General features: G+C 35.8%; 1 protein-coding gene across 1 annotated transcript; it reads right to left on the reverse strand.

Annotated features, from left to right (window-relative positions):
• Positions 1-7,747: 7,747 nt before the first annotated feature.
• Positions 7,748-13,871, reverse strand: LOC18422297 (ran guanine nucleotide release factor, putative (Mog1/PsbP/DUF1795-like photosystem II reaction center PsbP family protein)). The gene is made up of 8 exons (XM_006827132.4): positions 13,704-13,871; positions 12,330-12,559; positions 12,205-12,240; positions 11,826-11,963; positions 10,671-10,757; positions 10,201-10,248; positions 10,016-10,092; positions 7,748-8,191 (listed from the first exon to the last, which is right to left on the reverse strand). The coding sequence occupies exons 2-8, from the start codon at positions 12,402-12,404 to the stop codon at positions 8,050-8,052; spliced, it is 603 nt and encodes a 200-aa protein (XP_006827195.1). The 5' UTR covers positions 12,405-12,559; positions 13,704-13,871; the 3' UTR covers positions 7,748-8,049.
• Between the last annotated feature and the right edge of the window lie 942 nt (positions 13,872-14,813).

Raw genomic sequence — 14,813 nt, forward strand, 5'->3', positions numbered from 1 at the left:
GATTGATATATCTTGACTTCTCAAATATTCCATCTGCTTTTGATTGTTAGTCATGCAAAGGTGAATGGTGCACTTTTGCCTTTTTCAAAGCAACTGGCAAATAATTGCTTTTTGAGATTACCTACAAGATATCCAAGTTAGAATCAACCCATCCTCCAAATGTAAATATATTTAATTTAAAATAATGGAAAATCATATTACATGATAAAAAGAACTGCAAAAAGGTGACTTCTCTTATTTTATACATGTAAATGTAGATAATTTAAGAATGTAAGAACTAAGAAGTGCATGCTAAGGCATGTAGTAGTATCGATATAAGTACACATTCGTAGGTAGACATGTAAAAGTACGTACGTGTGCAAGCATATTATCAAGATGAGAATGGATTGCCCGGTCCAAATTGTTTGAGAAGCACCTAGTTTGGGTCCAAACTAAAAACTAGGTTTCATTGAAAATCAGTTAAAATTAATATTTAATTAGTTTTGGCCAATTGAACATATTGATTTTTATAGATCGGACTAGTAAAACATAAGTGGGGCATTTTTTCAATATATTTTATATTTTTAAGTTATTATTCTTATTTCTTATTTATTTTAAACGTCTTCTAATTGAATCAGTTTTGAATGAACTGGATGTCTGACTAGGTTGGTAGTCGGTTCAACCTTAATAAAATTGCCTAAAGGTTATCATACATTCACTCCCTCAAAAAACCCTATTTACGAGTACTTTTAGTAGCCTAAATGTTGGCCATGTAACTTCCTAAACTCAGCCAAAAAATTCATTGGCACTCATTATATGCCATAAAATAATAGCATCTTGACATTGAAGAAAGACCGTTGCGCCTCTCTCTACTCTCTTCCCAAACAATCGAGATCGAATTACTGGTGATGGATCCGCCTCAAATTCCCTTTTTTGCTTTTGGGTGCGGTAAACTTAAATAATCTAATTAAGTTACACCTCCAAATTTTGTCCTGAATGCAATTCTGGTTTAAAAAATTATTAGGAAGGCATGCCAATCTATTTTTATTTGTAAATATAAATGTTTAAACTTCAAAAATGTTACAAATCAAGCATATCTATAATAGCATTAAACATATACAATCTAAATATTATATTTTAATATATACTATTTTTATTACTTGAAATCTCTATTTTTTTCCATATTATACATCTCCATGTGGACACGATCAATTAGATATTTTTCCAACTTTAAAACAACATTTTTTGTTGGATTTTACAAGTGCACTTTAATTCTACATTTTAAAGTGTGAACCTTACATAAACTTTTTGCTTCTTTTATTTAAAAATTTCTCAATCGGTGATTATAATGTGGATCCCAAAATCTAAGATAAAAAAAGTCCTCCCAAGTAAGTTTTTTATTTTCGTGAGGGACTACAAATATTGTATGCACCCTGAGGAACATGCCAGACATGAACTTTGAAATATCACATGTGGCCCCCTTCTGTTATGCAGCTTTAATTATCATAGACTCCCTTTGACAAATTGAACTGGAATTTTCAGACCTCCACAAACGAATGTTGGGTCAGAAGCCCCTTTAAATCTCAGAGATAAATGGGACCAGAAAAACCATTAAGGTATCTTTAACCCCCCTTCAGGACATATATTTTGCTTTGGCTTTCCAACTTTCTTCTTTATGGGTATGGTGGGATTAGAACCATAGACCGTAGATCGTCCTTGTGTCCGACCCCAAATTCCTAACTTTTCTTGGGTGGGGAATGCTTTTACATTTGAGTTATTTTACCTTGTCAAAACTGAGAGAAAGAGAGAGAGAGAGAGAAAGGAGAGGTATGCGTTCACCCGGGTTGGGGCTGCATCTGGCCCAGTTTTAAACAATGGCATGAGCCACAAAATGTGACCCAAGGGTTGGGCAACCAGCCAGGCTGGTTGGGGCCTAGGCCTAGGGGCGGCAATGGACCAGATCAGACCCTCGGGACCTGACAAGTGGAACCCCTGAAAGGTCGGGTCAGGGTGTAAAACCTGGACCCAAATACTATTAGGGTCTGGGTTCAAGTCTGAGTCCAGCCACACCTAACCCGAATAATACGAGTGTATGTGGGTATTCATAAATGTTGCTAATATGTTTGTTTCTTGGGAATTTCTAGTTATTACGTAAAATAGTAAGGATATATGTGGGTATTCATAAACGTTGTGCAAGGCTGTAAATGTTATCAATAATATGGGTATATGATGCTAAAAAAACAAAAAGGGCAAAAAAAATAAAAAAATAAGAACTCATAATTATAGCCCACATGTCTCACATAAACTTAGGGGTGGCAATGGACCCGATTAGACTTGGGACCCGACAACTCTGGTCTGGGTCCCCAACTCATTGCACCCCTACCTAGGCTAGGGCCAAGCTTGGACTAGTTCGGCAAGCCCGACCCTTTTTTCTTTTTTGTTTTTTGACTGTCATCGTATTTGGCTAGACCTACCCTGTTCTTGCCATGATAGGCCCAAAGGCCAGGCCTAACCCGAAACCACGTCAGTCTACATTGGGCTAGGCAGTGCTAGAGCTGGCCTAGCCCAGGCAACTCACTCTCTCAGCGTTTGAACTTCCAATTAGGGACCAAAATAATTGCCGTCTCAATTCGGAATTGCCTCAGTTCGGAACTAACCTTGATTGTGGATACTCCCGAACCTGGGAGTCACTCTAATTTATCTAGGATTAGGCGTTTACTATAGTGAACCACCTAGTTCAAAGACTCTTCAGCCTCGGGTTGTTCTTCTATATTATCTTCTTCCGTTTTTTTTCTGTTTTTTTCAACAGGAGTTCTGAGATTTTCAGATCGAAGAAACGAATACCAAACTCGGTTTGGCAGTTCCTGTGTCTGCACCCGATTCCTATTTTTGGGATGCTTCAACCATTATCAATACTACTCACGAAAAAGTAGAGAATACCATTATCATTGCTATGCTACGAAGCATAAACTCCTCTATTTTATTTCCTTGTTAAAAAAATGAACTTCCTCCTTGAAAATGATGCTATTTCCCTATTTCTGTTGCCATATTTCCATCAAACTTTGGCGAATGACAAGACAAAATGTCAAAAAGTCTCATTTGGAAATTAGTTGTTTTTATATTAGATACCATACTACAGAATGCATCTTTGATCGTCCTGTTTTAACACCACACGGTTGAGATGAACCACTCCCCTAAAGGGAAGGCTAGATTTTAGAGAAAGAACATGCCATCTCAACCATATGTCAGCAAATCATCGCACCTTACATGCACCATCTTCTAGCACCCAAAGTTCAAGTACTTTTTTTCTTGGGTATTATATGTTATAGATTCATACAAAATAGTGTGTACTAAGTATTCCAATATATTTTACTCAATGTTTTAAAAATCGCGGAGCAGATGCAAATATAACTAATTCCCATTGGTTCTCATGGGTTCTTTTTTCTTAATTTAAAGACCAAAAAAAAAAAAAAAACCTAAAGAGCATTCTAGGGCACTTTCAATCTATTATGGAATCAGCTGTAGGTAACTGTTACAGGTTCGATTTCAAGTTGTTACAAAAACCCAATATCTCATGAAACCAAATTTCACGAGCTTGAGCTCAAAAAAAAAAAAAAAAAAAGTACTAGGACTCTTTATAAGAAGATGGTTTATCTTTAATTTAGGAAAGTTGTAATGCCCTTTATCATCACACGTGAATTCAAGGAGCTTGGAGTGTTTCATTCCTGTGTCAAATGTAATCTGAGGCAACAAATTTATGAGAACAAGAAGTGACATCCCAATTCCTGCCTGATTCATGTCGACAGCTAAAGATAAAAGATAATTGTCACCACCTATTTGACAAAAAGCCTTAATAATATATTTTCAATAGTATTTTTCAACCGTCCCTTGTAGGCTTGGATTGCACCATTCATTTTTTTTTGCAACAAACAACAGCTAGCGCAAAAGCTGTTGTGTTTACGTGCATCTTTTTTTTTTTGCTTGTTTTCGTTAACTCGAAAGCCGATGTAGGTTCTAACATATGTAATTTTTTATTACAACAAATATACCAATAAACTACAGCTCGAAAACCAGAAACAATGGCTTATATAGCCTGGAGAATCCATTTCATATACCACTAGCACGACACAAGCCGTCACCCATCGGCTTCCATTAATTTCATGTAAAAAGTGGATACAAACTTTTCAGAATGAAAAAAATGAAAGGGTAATTAGGTAATTTTATCCTACGCGTGGGTCCCATAGGCCAGTTGTCAGGGGAATGTCCGTCTCAACTTCGGTGGACATCTGGCGGTTGGTGGCTCGACAGTGCCACGTCATCGACATTTGCCACGTCATCTTTACAGTTGGTATCTCTCAGGCCGGCGATTCTTAGGGCCGACGTCACGAACCCTTAGCAGACCACTACTCCATCTAGGGCTGACGTCATCAAATTAAAATGGGGATGTCATGTCATATCGTGGGTGGGCTGACCAATTGTATGTCGGATAACATAGAAAAACCCTAACACGGTTGGGCTTGTCGGGGTAAAAAGATAACGATTCTCCATGCAATTCCAAATTATACCCCTAACATATATTGGAAAGACTTGGAGAATAGCATGGTGTGGGGAAATTGATAGGTACATTATAATCCACCTCATCATGGATAGGATTGAGCGAATGTTATGGTCCCTAGGAAGCAAATAATTGATCTAATTACTTAGGTAAGTGAACTTTTGGGGTCTGCTATGGGATTAACAATTGTGTATTTTAAGAGAAAATCAGGATGATTTTGTGTCCACTTTAGGGTTAGAAGATGAGTGTTTTAAGAGAACAAAAAGGATTTTGTGCACATGAATACTTAGATTTGAATTTCTTAAAATTGGTTTTTAGTGTTTGGTTCTAAGGTATTTTTTTTTCTAGCGGACATGAGGTGTGTATTTAGAATTTTTTTGCTTTAGGTTGGTTTCTAAGTTAAATAGGTCACATACTCAATATTTAGGGTTCTAAGAAGGGTGCAAATTGTATAAGGTATCAACCTTAAATAATCAAAGTAGAATGCACCAATAAATCTTGCTGGAGGATGGAGTTCAGGTGTTAGAAGTACTTACAATGGTCTAAAAATCTATTTTCATACCGAATTGTGAAATTTAAAGTTAAAAAATGTGTAAATCAAGTAGATCTATATACACTTAAATTTTTTGAAAATACATAGTCTCGATAGGTTATTATATATGTATATTATCGTGGCCCGCATGGATCAACTATAGGGTTTTTCAACATTGAAACAATACTTTCCGATGGAACTTTCAAATGCACCTTATTTGTACAATATAAATTTTGGCTTAAACCCGCCTAGCCCAGCCGACATAGAGGCAAAGCTGGGCTTGGGCCAACCCCATGGGCGCTAGGGCCGGGCTCAGGCTAAAGCTGGCCCAGCCAAGCCTGACCCGTTGTCAGCCCTAGAATTTTTATTATAAAATGGACTTGTTATTACGTCTAGTTGTCTTGCCAGTTGATGAATGGTAATGGAGGGAGAGTGAGACCCTCACGGAAGTGACGTGAACAAAATGGCTGGTTCTAAATTCCTTTCAATGGCCCTTCCATTTCTTGGAGGGATATAAGGACTACATATTTCCTATTGTAATATGGGCCCTATCATATTCCATATAGTGTTATGAGTTGGATTTGGAGGATATTGTGGGTATTTTAGCCATCTCATTGAAATTTCAAAGTTTGACATGACCTCGTGTTTTGAAAATCTTGGCAACTTAATTAAAATAAAATCTTAAAGACAAGTCTATGCGATTGAATTTTCTTAGCCCCACAATTCACAAAGATCTTTTCCCTCTCTGTTTTTGGTAAGTATCTTCTCCCTTTCATTTCATTTGTACTTATCATAACATTTATCCTCACCTTCCATACAAGTCTTTAAAAACCCTGAATCGAGTTGCCGACTCAGGCACTCCCCAAGGCGAGTCAAGCTTGTTTATTCAAATGTGTCGGCTCTAAAAGGAAAAAACATAAGAGATACAAAAACAATTACTTAAAATGTGAAAATTACCTTAGTCTCTATCGTACTAGACAACTCAGGTTATTCCTTGACAAAAATTGAAGATTCCCAAAAACTAAATTAACTCGGGTGATTTTTAGTCGGTTCACCAATATTTTAATCACTCATTCATGCAGTTAGAATTTTCTGGAGAGCCTAGACCGTTTTCTTAAGACACTTGATGCACTTGTATCCATATATTAACGTGTTTAAATCCATGGAGAAATCCTTATTGCTTTTATACCAAGAACTAAAGGCAAGCAGGGTTGTCATAACTCATAACAAGAGTAGAAACAAAGAGAGGGGTTTTTTTAAGGTTAAATGCACATTTATTTGTTTGGGGTGGATGAAAGGCAAATTTTTTTGGGTGGATGAATTGAATGCAGTTTTTTTAAACTAAATGCGATTTCTACATTAGAAAAAAAAAGCCTCAGTTTATAAATTAAAAGAAGTCTCTACATTGGGAAACGAACATCATTTTCCTCAATTTTTGAATGAATTAAATGCAATTTCTACATTGACAAAGAAAGAGTACCAATTTTCACTCAACACTAAGACATACACACATGTGAGAGAACATGATTCCTCAAGAGCTTGTTTGCCTATTTGTGTTTTGAGAGGGAATTAGTGGCCCCCTCAAAATCCTCCATTTTTGGAAATCCACTCTCTCTCTAGAACATGAACTCTGGGTTTTTTTGTACGGGTACTATGAAAATGTGACGAATTGTAGAGGAGGACATCATCTTGTCCTTAGAGAGGACTGGTCACTTTCACAGAATCAGGGGCAGTTTTGGAAACCGGTGTGCATTAAGGAACAAGATTTTCTTGAGTTAATTAGGAGTTAATTTATTATTGTCAAGGAAAGGTGAGGTGTTCAAATCATTGTTCCCTTCTTGGCCAAGTCAAAGTAATCTTTTTGAGTTGGAAATGTTGGACCACCTGGACTTTTTCAGAAAGGAAAAGTTTAGATAAGATTAAGACCTCATGCGACAACTAAGGCGGATGTAAAAAATAAGTAGAAAAGCATTCTTTTAAATTGGAAAACTTTTCGATTGATCATTTCAACCTCGACATGTATTAAAATAAATAAAAAATATTTTAAAAATAATATATTTTATAACAAGTTACCTGAACCATCTAATTTTACGATTTTCAAATATTTTATAAATTTTACCTGATCTATACTGTTTTTGAATTCTTAAATTATTTAATTAAAGCATGGATTTTTCAAACCATCTTAAAATTTCCGACATGGAAACCACATCTGCCGAAATTTAGAGGTGCACCTAACATATTCAGTCCAAAGTGGGAACCCTATACATACCTTACCCTTTTGAAAATTGGTAGCCCCTCTCTCTCTCTCTCTCTCTCTCTCTCTCTCTCTCTCTCAAATTGGTTCACAACCAAATGGTAGTTTAGCTTGCTTCTCTCTCCCTCTCTATATTTCAACTCTATGGTACAACCCAGTCAGACCAAGTACCTTCACTCCCCCTGTACCTCTCTCATCTCTATATATTTCACTCATTTCTCCATAATTTATGTTATTTTTTTCTTCCTAGAATCTCTCTCCCTCTCTCTTCAGTTACATCTAGCATGTTTTTTTATGATTTTTTTTTTCTTTGTGAAAGGCGATGTTTGTATGATACGCATCTAGTAGTAGACAAAAATAACCAATCAACAAGGAAAAAGTAATCAAATACAGGAAAAAATAATGACACGATCAAAACCATAGAAAGTAAACAAAATTTGACGTTTAGTCCTTTTCCAGTTTTCACTAGGAATTCAATGTAGACATAAAATAAGATTCAACTGAAAATGTGCATCACCAACGATATTTACAAACTCATCTGAGAGGAAAAAAATAAAAAGAAAACCTAAAAATGAGTGACTGACTGCCATATTTCCAACTCATGTCTGGGAAAAAATAAAAAGACACATGACCTAAAAAATGAATGACTGACTGAGTTAACCATTTATCAGATTGTATCGTCTTCTCCAAACGCAGATCACTTAGCATGGGCCATTTTTCCATACTGAGTTAACCCTTAAAGAGATTCCAGTCGTGGACCTTAAAGCTTGGAACTGCAAGTTTGAAGACGTCGAATGCAGGCATGCACCCGAATTGTGCAGCTGATGCAGCAGGACCAGCTCCAACTGTTCTCGCACTTTCACTGAGCGGGCTGATAAATAAACACGCGCGAGAAAATTAACCAACCAAGAACGAGATATTTGAATATTGCCAAAGGAAATCAAATTGACGGAGAGAGGGAGAACATGGGCAGATTAAATTTCCCTGGGAGAAAGATTTCTTGCCGGAGCATCACTCTCCCATATTCGTGTGGGAAAGCGGCAGGTAAGAAAGTACCCGAGGTTCACATGGCTATACAAAGTAGCAGCCTCTCATGGAAATGGGCTTCATATCTTGGAAGGTAATGACGCCGATTTCCCATCTCATGAGAAATCTCTCTTGAAGATTTCAGGAGAGGGAGAGCCCACAGAAGAATCCCAATAATTCACAAACTCAAGATTTAGCAAATCTCGAGTTTCAATCCATGAGTCCACGACAAAATTAATCAATCAACACGGCACAATTATGCAAGAGAATGCATTGTAACCAGCATTTTGAAAATCACTTATCCATATCGGAATCACCCAATCTAGATTAATGGGCCGAGTCCCTTATGAAATCAAGAATCATCCCTGATTTTATACTGAAATTGATAATTTTCCATTTCTCTTGTCTTTTCACCATTTCTTTCACATTTGTATCAAACTGTTCCTCTCATTCATCTACTAACAAAATTTTGGTATCAAAACTGGAAATGTCAAAATATCAAGATCAGATTTGGTGGGTTTGCCACCATTTTTACATCTAATCTGCCATTATTGATATTGCTGTCTAGTTCTTCCTCTGATTTCTCTTAAATTTGTACTATCGCATTTTTCTCTCGAAGATCTATAATATCCCTAGCAAAGAGTTTTGCATCAAACCCCCTATCTCATAAATCAGCAGCTCAAACTTATGAAAAAACTGATTTTTTCAGTATTTTTTATACAAATGCTACTCTGAAGTTTGATTTTCATTTAACGATTTTGATTTTGATTCCACTAGGGGTGCAAACAGGCCGGACTGACCAGTTGGCCTTAGAGGCATGGCCCCAAATTTAAATAATTTGTTCTGAAAGACAAAGAGGAAAAAGAGGCCATAAATAAATATATATCTGAAAAAAAAATGCATAGCTTTCTATTTTTTGTACTTTCTTTTTTGCGTTTTTATTTTTATTTTTGGCCGCCGGATTGGTGCGAGCTGGCAATTCTGAACCAGCCCACCGGAGGGGCAACGGGGACCCGATTACAGGTTTTAAAACCCTGATTGTAACTATTACTAATTTATCTGCTGGTTAGTGCATTTGATAATATCCTAATGCAGAGTACAATTTCATATCTCCCCAAACAAGCGATAGAATTGTGCATAGAGTGCAAACCCAGGTTCTATAACTCAAAATCTCCACAATGGATTTCTCGTTGTATCCTAATCACCTTGTATCAGCACAGCCAAGACAGTGTACCCGACCATGATACATATATACATAAAACTCGGTTCTAAATGTTTAATACTTCGAGAACATGTGTAGAGTCATAAAAGAAAATCAATGGCATAGTCACATCCATGGTTGTGTCAGGGCATCAGAATTTCATTTCTTTATTCTAGTCATTGTTAACCACAATTCTCAAACAGAACTGTAACCCACAAAGACTTCATTAATCTAACAGAAGCATTAAATTTTCAAATTATTTCACTCCTTATTATATAAACTTGAGTATGCCTATATTTACATATTTTTTCACTGATTCCTATATAACTGAAACTCAAAAAAAATGTGCATTTGGAGCTATCAGTAGGTAAATTTTTTAAAAGAATAGCAGATGCAGTGTACCACAAACAGAACAAGCACGAATCATAAGCTTCAAGATTGCTCCTATGAGCAAATCCACCATCTTACTTGATTATAATAGGTTCATATGCAGTGATGAGAACATCAGTAGCCACTTGCTTAAGGCGCAAATTTGCCAGATAAACCTGCACAATTGTATAGCTGATCATGGAAATAGCACTACATCAACTCTCTCAAGAAAAAAAATAAAGGGAGATAAAACTACAAGGGATACAAAAAGGTGGCACACTTACCCTCACTAAATTTTGTGCTTCTCTTCCTTGTCGTCCTTTGGAAATGGCCTGTGCAAATCAATCCCACAAAGATAGACTAAGGAAATGTGAACTCATGAAATGTATACACACACAGCAGGCAAATATTAAGTATGATAAAATTGAAAAAACAAAAAAAAACAAAAAAAAAATTCAAACCTCACAGACATTATACAAAAAGCAGAAAAACTCACAAGAGAAACCAAGTCAAATAATGAAAAAGCACAAAGAAGGATGAAAAGGAAGCTAATTGATTAGCTCATACATGTTAAACAACATGATGTGCTAAGCATATAAGCTGGATTTAGAGGGACAGATAAGTATATATTCATTTAAAAGTATGCAAGTTGACATCACACATAGAGTCATAGAGGAAACGATGCTTTTTTACGAGTGATTGGCGATAAATGAAAATGTGACGAAAAATGAAAAGGTAGATCTAAGAGTGTTACCATTTGACCAACAGCAGTAGTGATAACTGCTTGCAAATCATTATGCTGCAGCTCTCGAGGTTCCACGGTACCAGTATGCTCTATCACCTAGTGCATAATTCAAATAAAGTTAGAATGCAGCTTAAACATAAAATGAAGTTAGAAAATAGCACTCCAGCGATGTTATTTAGAAGCACAGATATCTCCATCAATTAAGCCATGTAATCAGTATAGAGTGGTGCAAAATCTAGGATCTGAACAGGCACTTAGTCAGCTTGTATATAAATGGAAGCTATATTTGTAAAGAGAATGAACGCAACATCAGTTAACCATCTTTCCCGAATAAAGTGTAAGAGAGGGGAATGTGAATGAATAGAAGAAAGTAATTTATTTATTTCATGACCAGACAAAGCATAAATTTTTACATTATGCTATGCTCACTTAAAAAAAATTATACTTATTTGCACATATCAATCAAAAACCCAATAATAAACTATGGACAAAATACTGGTGATAGAAGCAAGAACTAAAGATACCACAGACAAATTCAATTTTTTTCTTTTCCTTCTTTGGGTTCATATGGAAATCATGTTAAAGAAAATTGTTCATGTCGAGTAACTAGAAGTCTAATATATTGACTAATCCACAGAATAACATATTCCTGAAAGATGTGATGATACTTAAAGCTGCAAATTACACAATAGATATACCGCATGAGTCCAAGTGAACCAAAAGACCAATTCTAACCGAAGAGTATATAAGCTGGAGGAATAACATGCTAAAACCTGATGGGATATGGAAAACCATATGGCAGTGGAGTCATCATGGACCGGATGAAGAGAGAGTGAGCCCAGTGTTGGGTCATGTGTCATGCTGTGAGACCCTGTCTATTACCATCCATCATTTTATTGGACACCAATGACCTTAATGGAATATAGTTCTCCATTGGTGTTTTAGAACTCACTGTGTCCTACTCGGACTCGAGCGAGTCACGAATCCCAAGGTTTATTCGTTAATTTTTTTAAGACTTGGCTGGGTCGACCAGCCTGCTCGGGGCCCTAGCGAGTCCCGACCACAGTCTAGGTTTTAAATTACTATGCTCCGTAGTTCATTGAATTATAGTATACTTTCTCTCAGCAGCATCAAGTTATATATGGAGAGAATTATATTAGTTACCAGGCTTCCTTCTGCATCTTGCTCGGTGGCAAGGTCCTGAAGAAACCAAAGAGCGCTTCCACTGTCCTCCACATCTCTTTTCAGGTCTAAAAGCTCAAATATTATACTCTCATCGCGGTTAGGGTCCACAAACACCTCCTTAAAAATTAACACAAAGTCATCAATTTATCAGCTAATAGCTTCAACAAATTCAAACTACTCTCAGCACCCTCTCTCTTGCCTCCTCCCCACATGCGCCCCATTCCCCCCGCCCCCAAAAATGCAAAAAATCCCCGCCCCCACCTCCCTCCCTTCCAGCCTCCCAACCCCAAAAATAAAGACATCAACACAACGGGATGTCATGATCAAGGAGAAACATACAACAGAATTTGAACCTCACCTGATGATCTGGAACTTGACGAATGTTGCTTACATCCTTCAATGTCAAAGAAATCATAATCCATTTTCAGTGTAGACAACAACTAAGAAAACTTAATAAGTTGCATGGAATGAGGAGGCACTAACCTGGAACCTATTGGGGAAGGCACTTGAAATGGCACCACCAAAGAGAGGACGTTCGAAGCACGGATCGTTCGACATACTACGTGCTTCCACAAAATTAAACAACACGATATCTAGCTTATACAGGGTCTTTTCGGAAGGAGATCCCCAACTTTGTGAACTTAGTTATCCTCATCGAGAATAAAGTAATTAAATGAACTTGGCAATACTGTTTATGAATCCATTACAGATGACTGCATAACAAATTCAAAGCAAACTTAACAAAGTGGCGTCTAAAATACATTTCAGAGAATATTTCACATTAAAAATGGGAACTCTACCAAGGAAACCATAATGGAAAGAGCAGAACATTGTGTTAAGCAAAACATAAAATCAAAGAAAATCTTAATTTTACATGATCAATAACATGCTTTTATAATGAGTAGCAAACCTATGAGAAAGCACAAATCTTGTTTAGAAATACCTATTTGAATGCCTACAACCATTGAAGATGCTAACCCGTGACAAAAAAAAAACCCAATTGGATTCCTCCAAAGAAGAAGATAATGATCCATGAATTCATTATCATCATCATCATCAAGCCTTTTCACAACTATTTATGGTCCAGCTGAACGATCCTAGTCCTTCATTTTGTTCTATCAAGGGTCCCTGAGGTAATAAGTCTTTGTATCTTTTTCTCACTACTTCCAACTCCTTTTTGAGCCTTCCACTTGACGGTGTTGTATTGGGTCTGGCAGATGGCCAGCCCAATTAAGACTATTTTTTCTCATCTTATCGCCTATTTAAGCAATAGCTAAATTCTCCTTAATGTATTCGTTTTGAATTTTCTCTCTTCTTGATGATCCATGGATTCATACAAGACCTAATTGAACTACTCCACCGAATACAAGTTAGTGGTCCGTGCGAGCAAAGAAAGCCCAAGCTGAAAAGCAACACCCCAACTTAAGCACTCCACAAATAAAAGATGGCGATCCACAAATAAAACCAACAAGAAAGCCTCACCAACAAATTTTGCAGACAAACAAAATGAAGCCAAAGGCATTCACTTTCAGCATTTATAAACAGTCATTAAATAAAAGACACTTATCCATGAATTCAACCAAATTACAAATTTAATTCTTGACCGTCCGAGAAAACAAAATCCATCACAAGTTACTACTTAGCTTCACCATTTAGCATTTGCAGAAAACAGAATCGCACAAAACCCTTATTGAAATCCTAAATAACGGAGCAAACTACATAGACTGCAACAGAGCTTCAAGATTATACTTTGCAGAGATCTTAAAGTGCTGCAATGAAAATATAATCTGAAATTTTTGCAGAGAGAATACATAAAAAAAAATTGCAGAGAAAATGAATCACAGTCAAGGAACTCACCTTTGGTGTTCAAATTTTGCGACAAAAAAGATAAATTTAAAGAGAGAACGTGCCCAAACTGCACATACTTTATTGACGGAGGAGACATAAAAGATCGTTGGAATAAAGCAATATGTTTGAAAGTTGCTTATAAATGGAGCTGAGTTTAATTTAGGGATACCTTAATTTAAGGAAACGCCGAATTTTTGTTTATCTCGTTTATACTCCCTCTTCTTTTCTTTTCTTTTGTTTCTTTTTTTTTTTTTTTTCACTTAAAATTGCGTAAACGTTTTTCTCGTATTCATCTATTTCATTTCTATTTCTTTTTATATTTATCTCTTATTTCTCGATTTAATTTTTTTAATATTTATCTCTAATTTTTTTCTAAATCTTTTTTATCTCTTCTTTCTCTTTCTAAATCTTTTCTCTTTCTAACTGGGATATTTCACCGTATCCAAATTGGTTCGTCTTAGTAATCAAACACTGACTCCAGCTATGCCAAACATATGACATGATCTATCTAAAGAAATGATAATGAAATTGTAGGGAGAAATAAGAGATAAAAACAATTAGAGAAAGAAAGAAAAGATAAATATTAAAATAAAATAAAAAGAGAGAAAGAATAGATAAACATAAAAAAAATTAAAAATGAAAGAGATAAATATAAGCATAATAAGAAAAGGGTTTATAGCATTTTAAGTACCGTATAATATGAGTTAGTATTTACGGTACTTCAAATGACGAATAATAGTTAGTTTACGTTTACATACTTAAATACCGTATAAAATACCCTCAGTATTATGATAATATAATATGTACTAACTATTACAGACTACCGTGAATATCATTTTGATAAAAAAAATCCGAAAATAAAGAAAAAGAGTGTAAACGAGATAAACAAAAATTTAGGATCTTTTTTCAATTAAACTTAAATTAAAATATGTTTACGATAATTTCTTTTTAATTTAATTTGCAAAAAATTTACGTCATATTAATCTAGAAGTTGCAAGATATAATAAATACTTGAACTAGTTGGAATTTATTTTACCTCCCAAAAGATGGGTGAGGTATTATGAGTTGGCGCTTTTCTCCACCCGTATATTGGGTGAAATATGAAAAAGAAAATTAAAA

The sequence above is a fragment of the Amborella trichopoda genome, chromosome 4, assembly GCF_054954075.1.
Source record: "Amborella trichopoda isolate Santa Cruz 75 chromosome 4, AtrichopodaSantaCruz75HAP2 v2.0, whole genome shotgun sequence".
Lineage (NCBI taxonomy): Eukaryota > Viridiplantae > Streptophyta > Magnoliopsida > Amborellales > Amborellaceae > Amborella > Amborella trichopoda.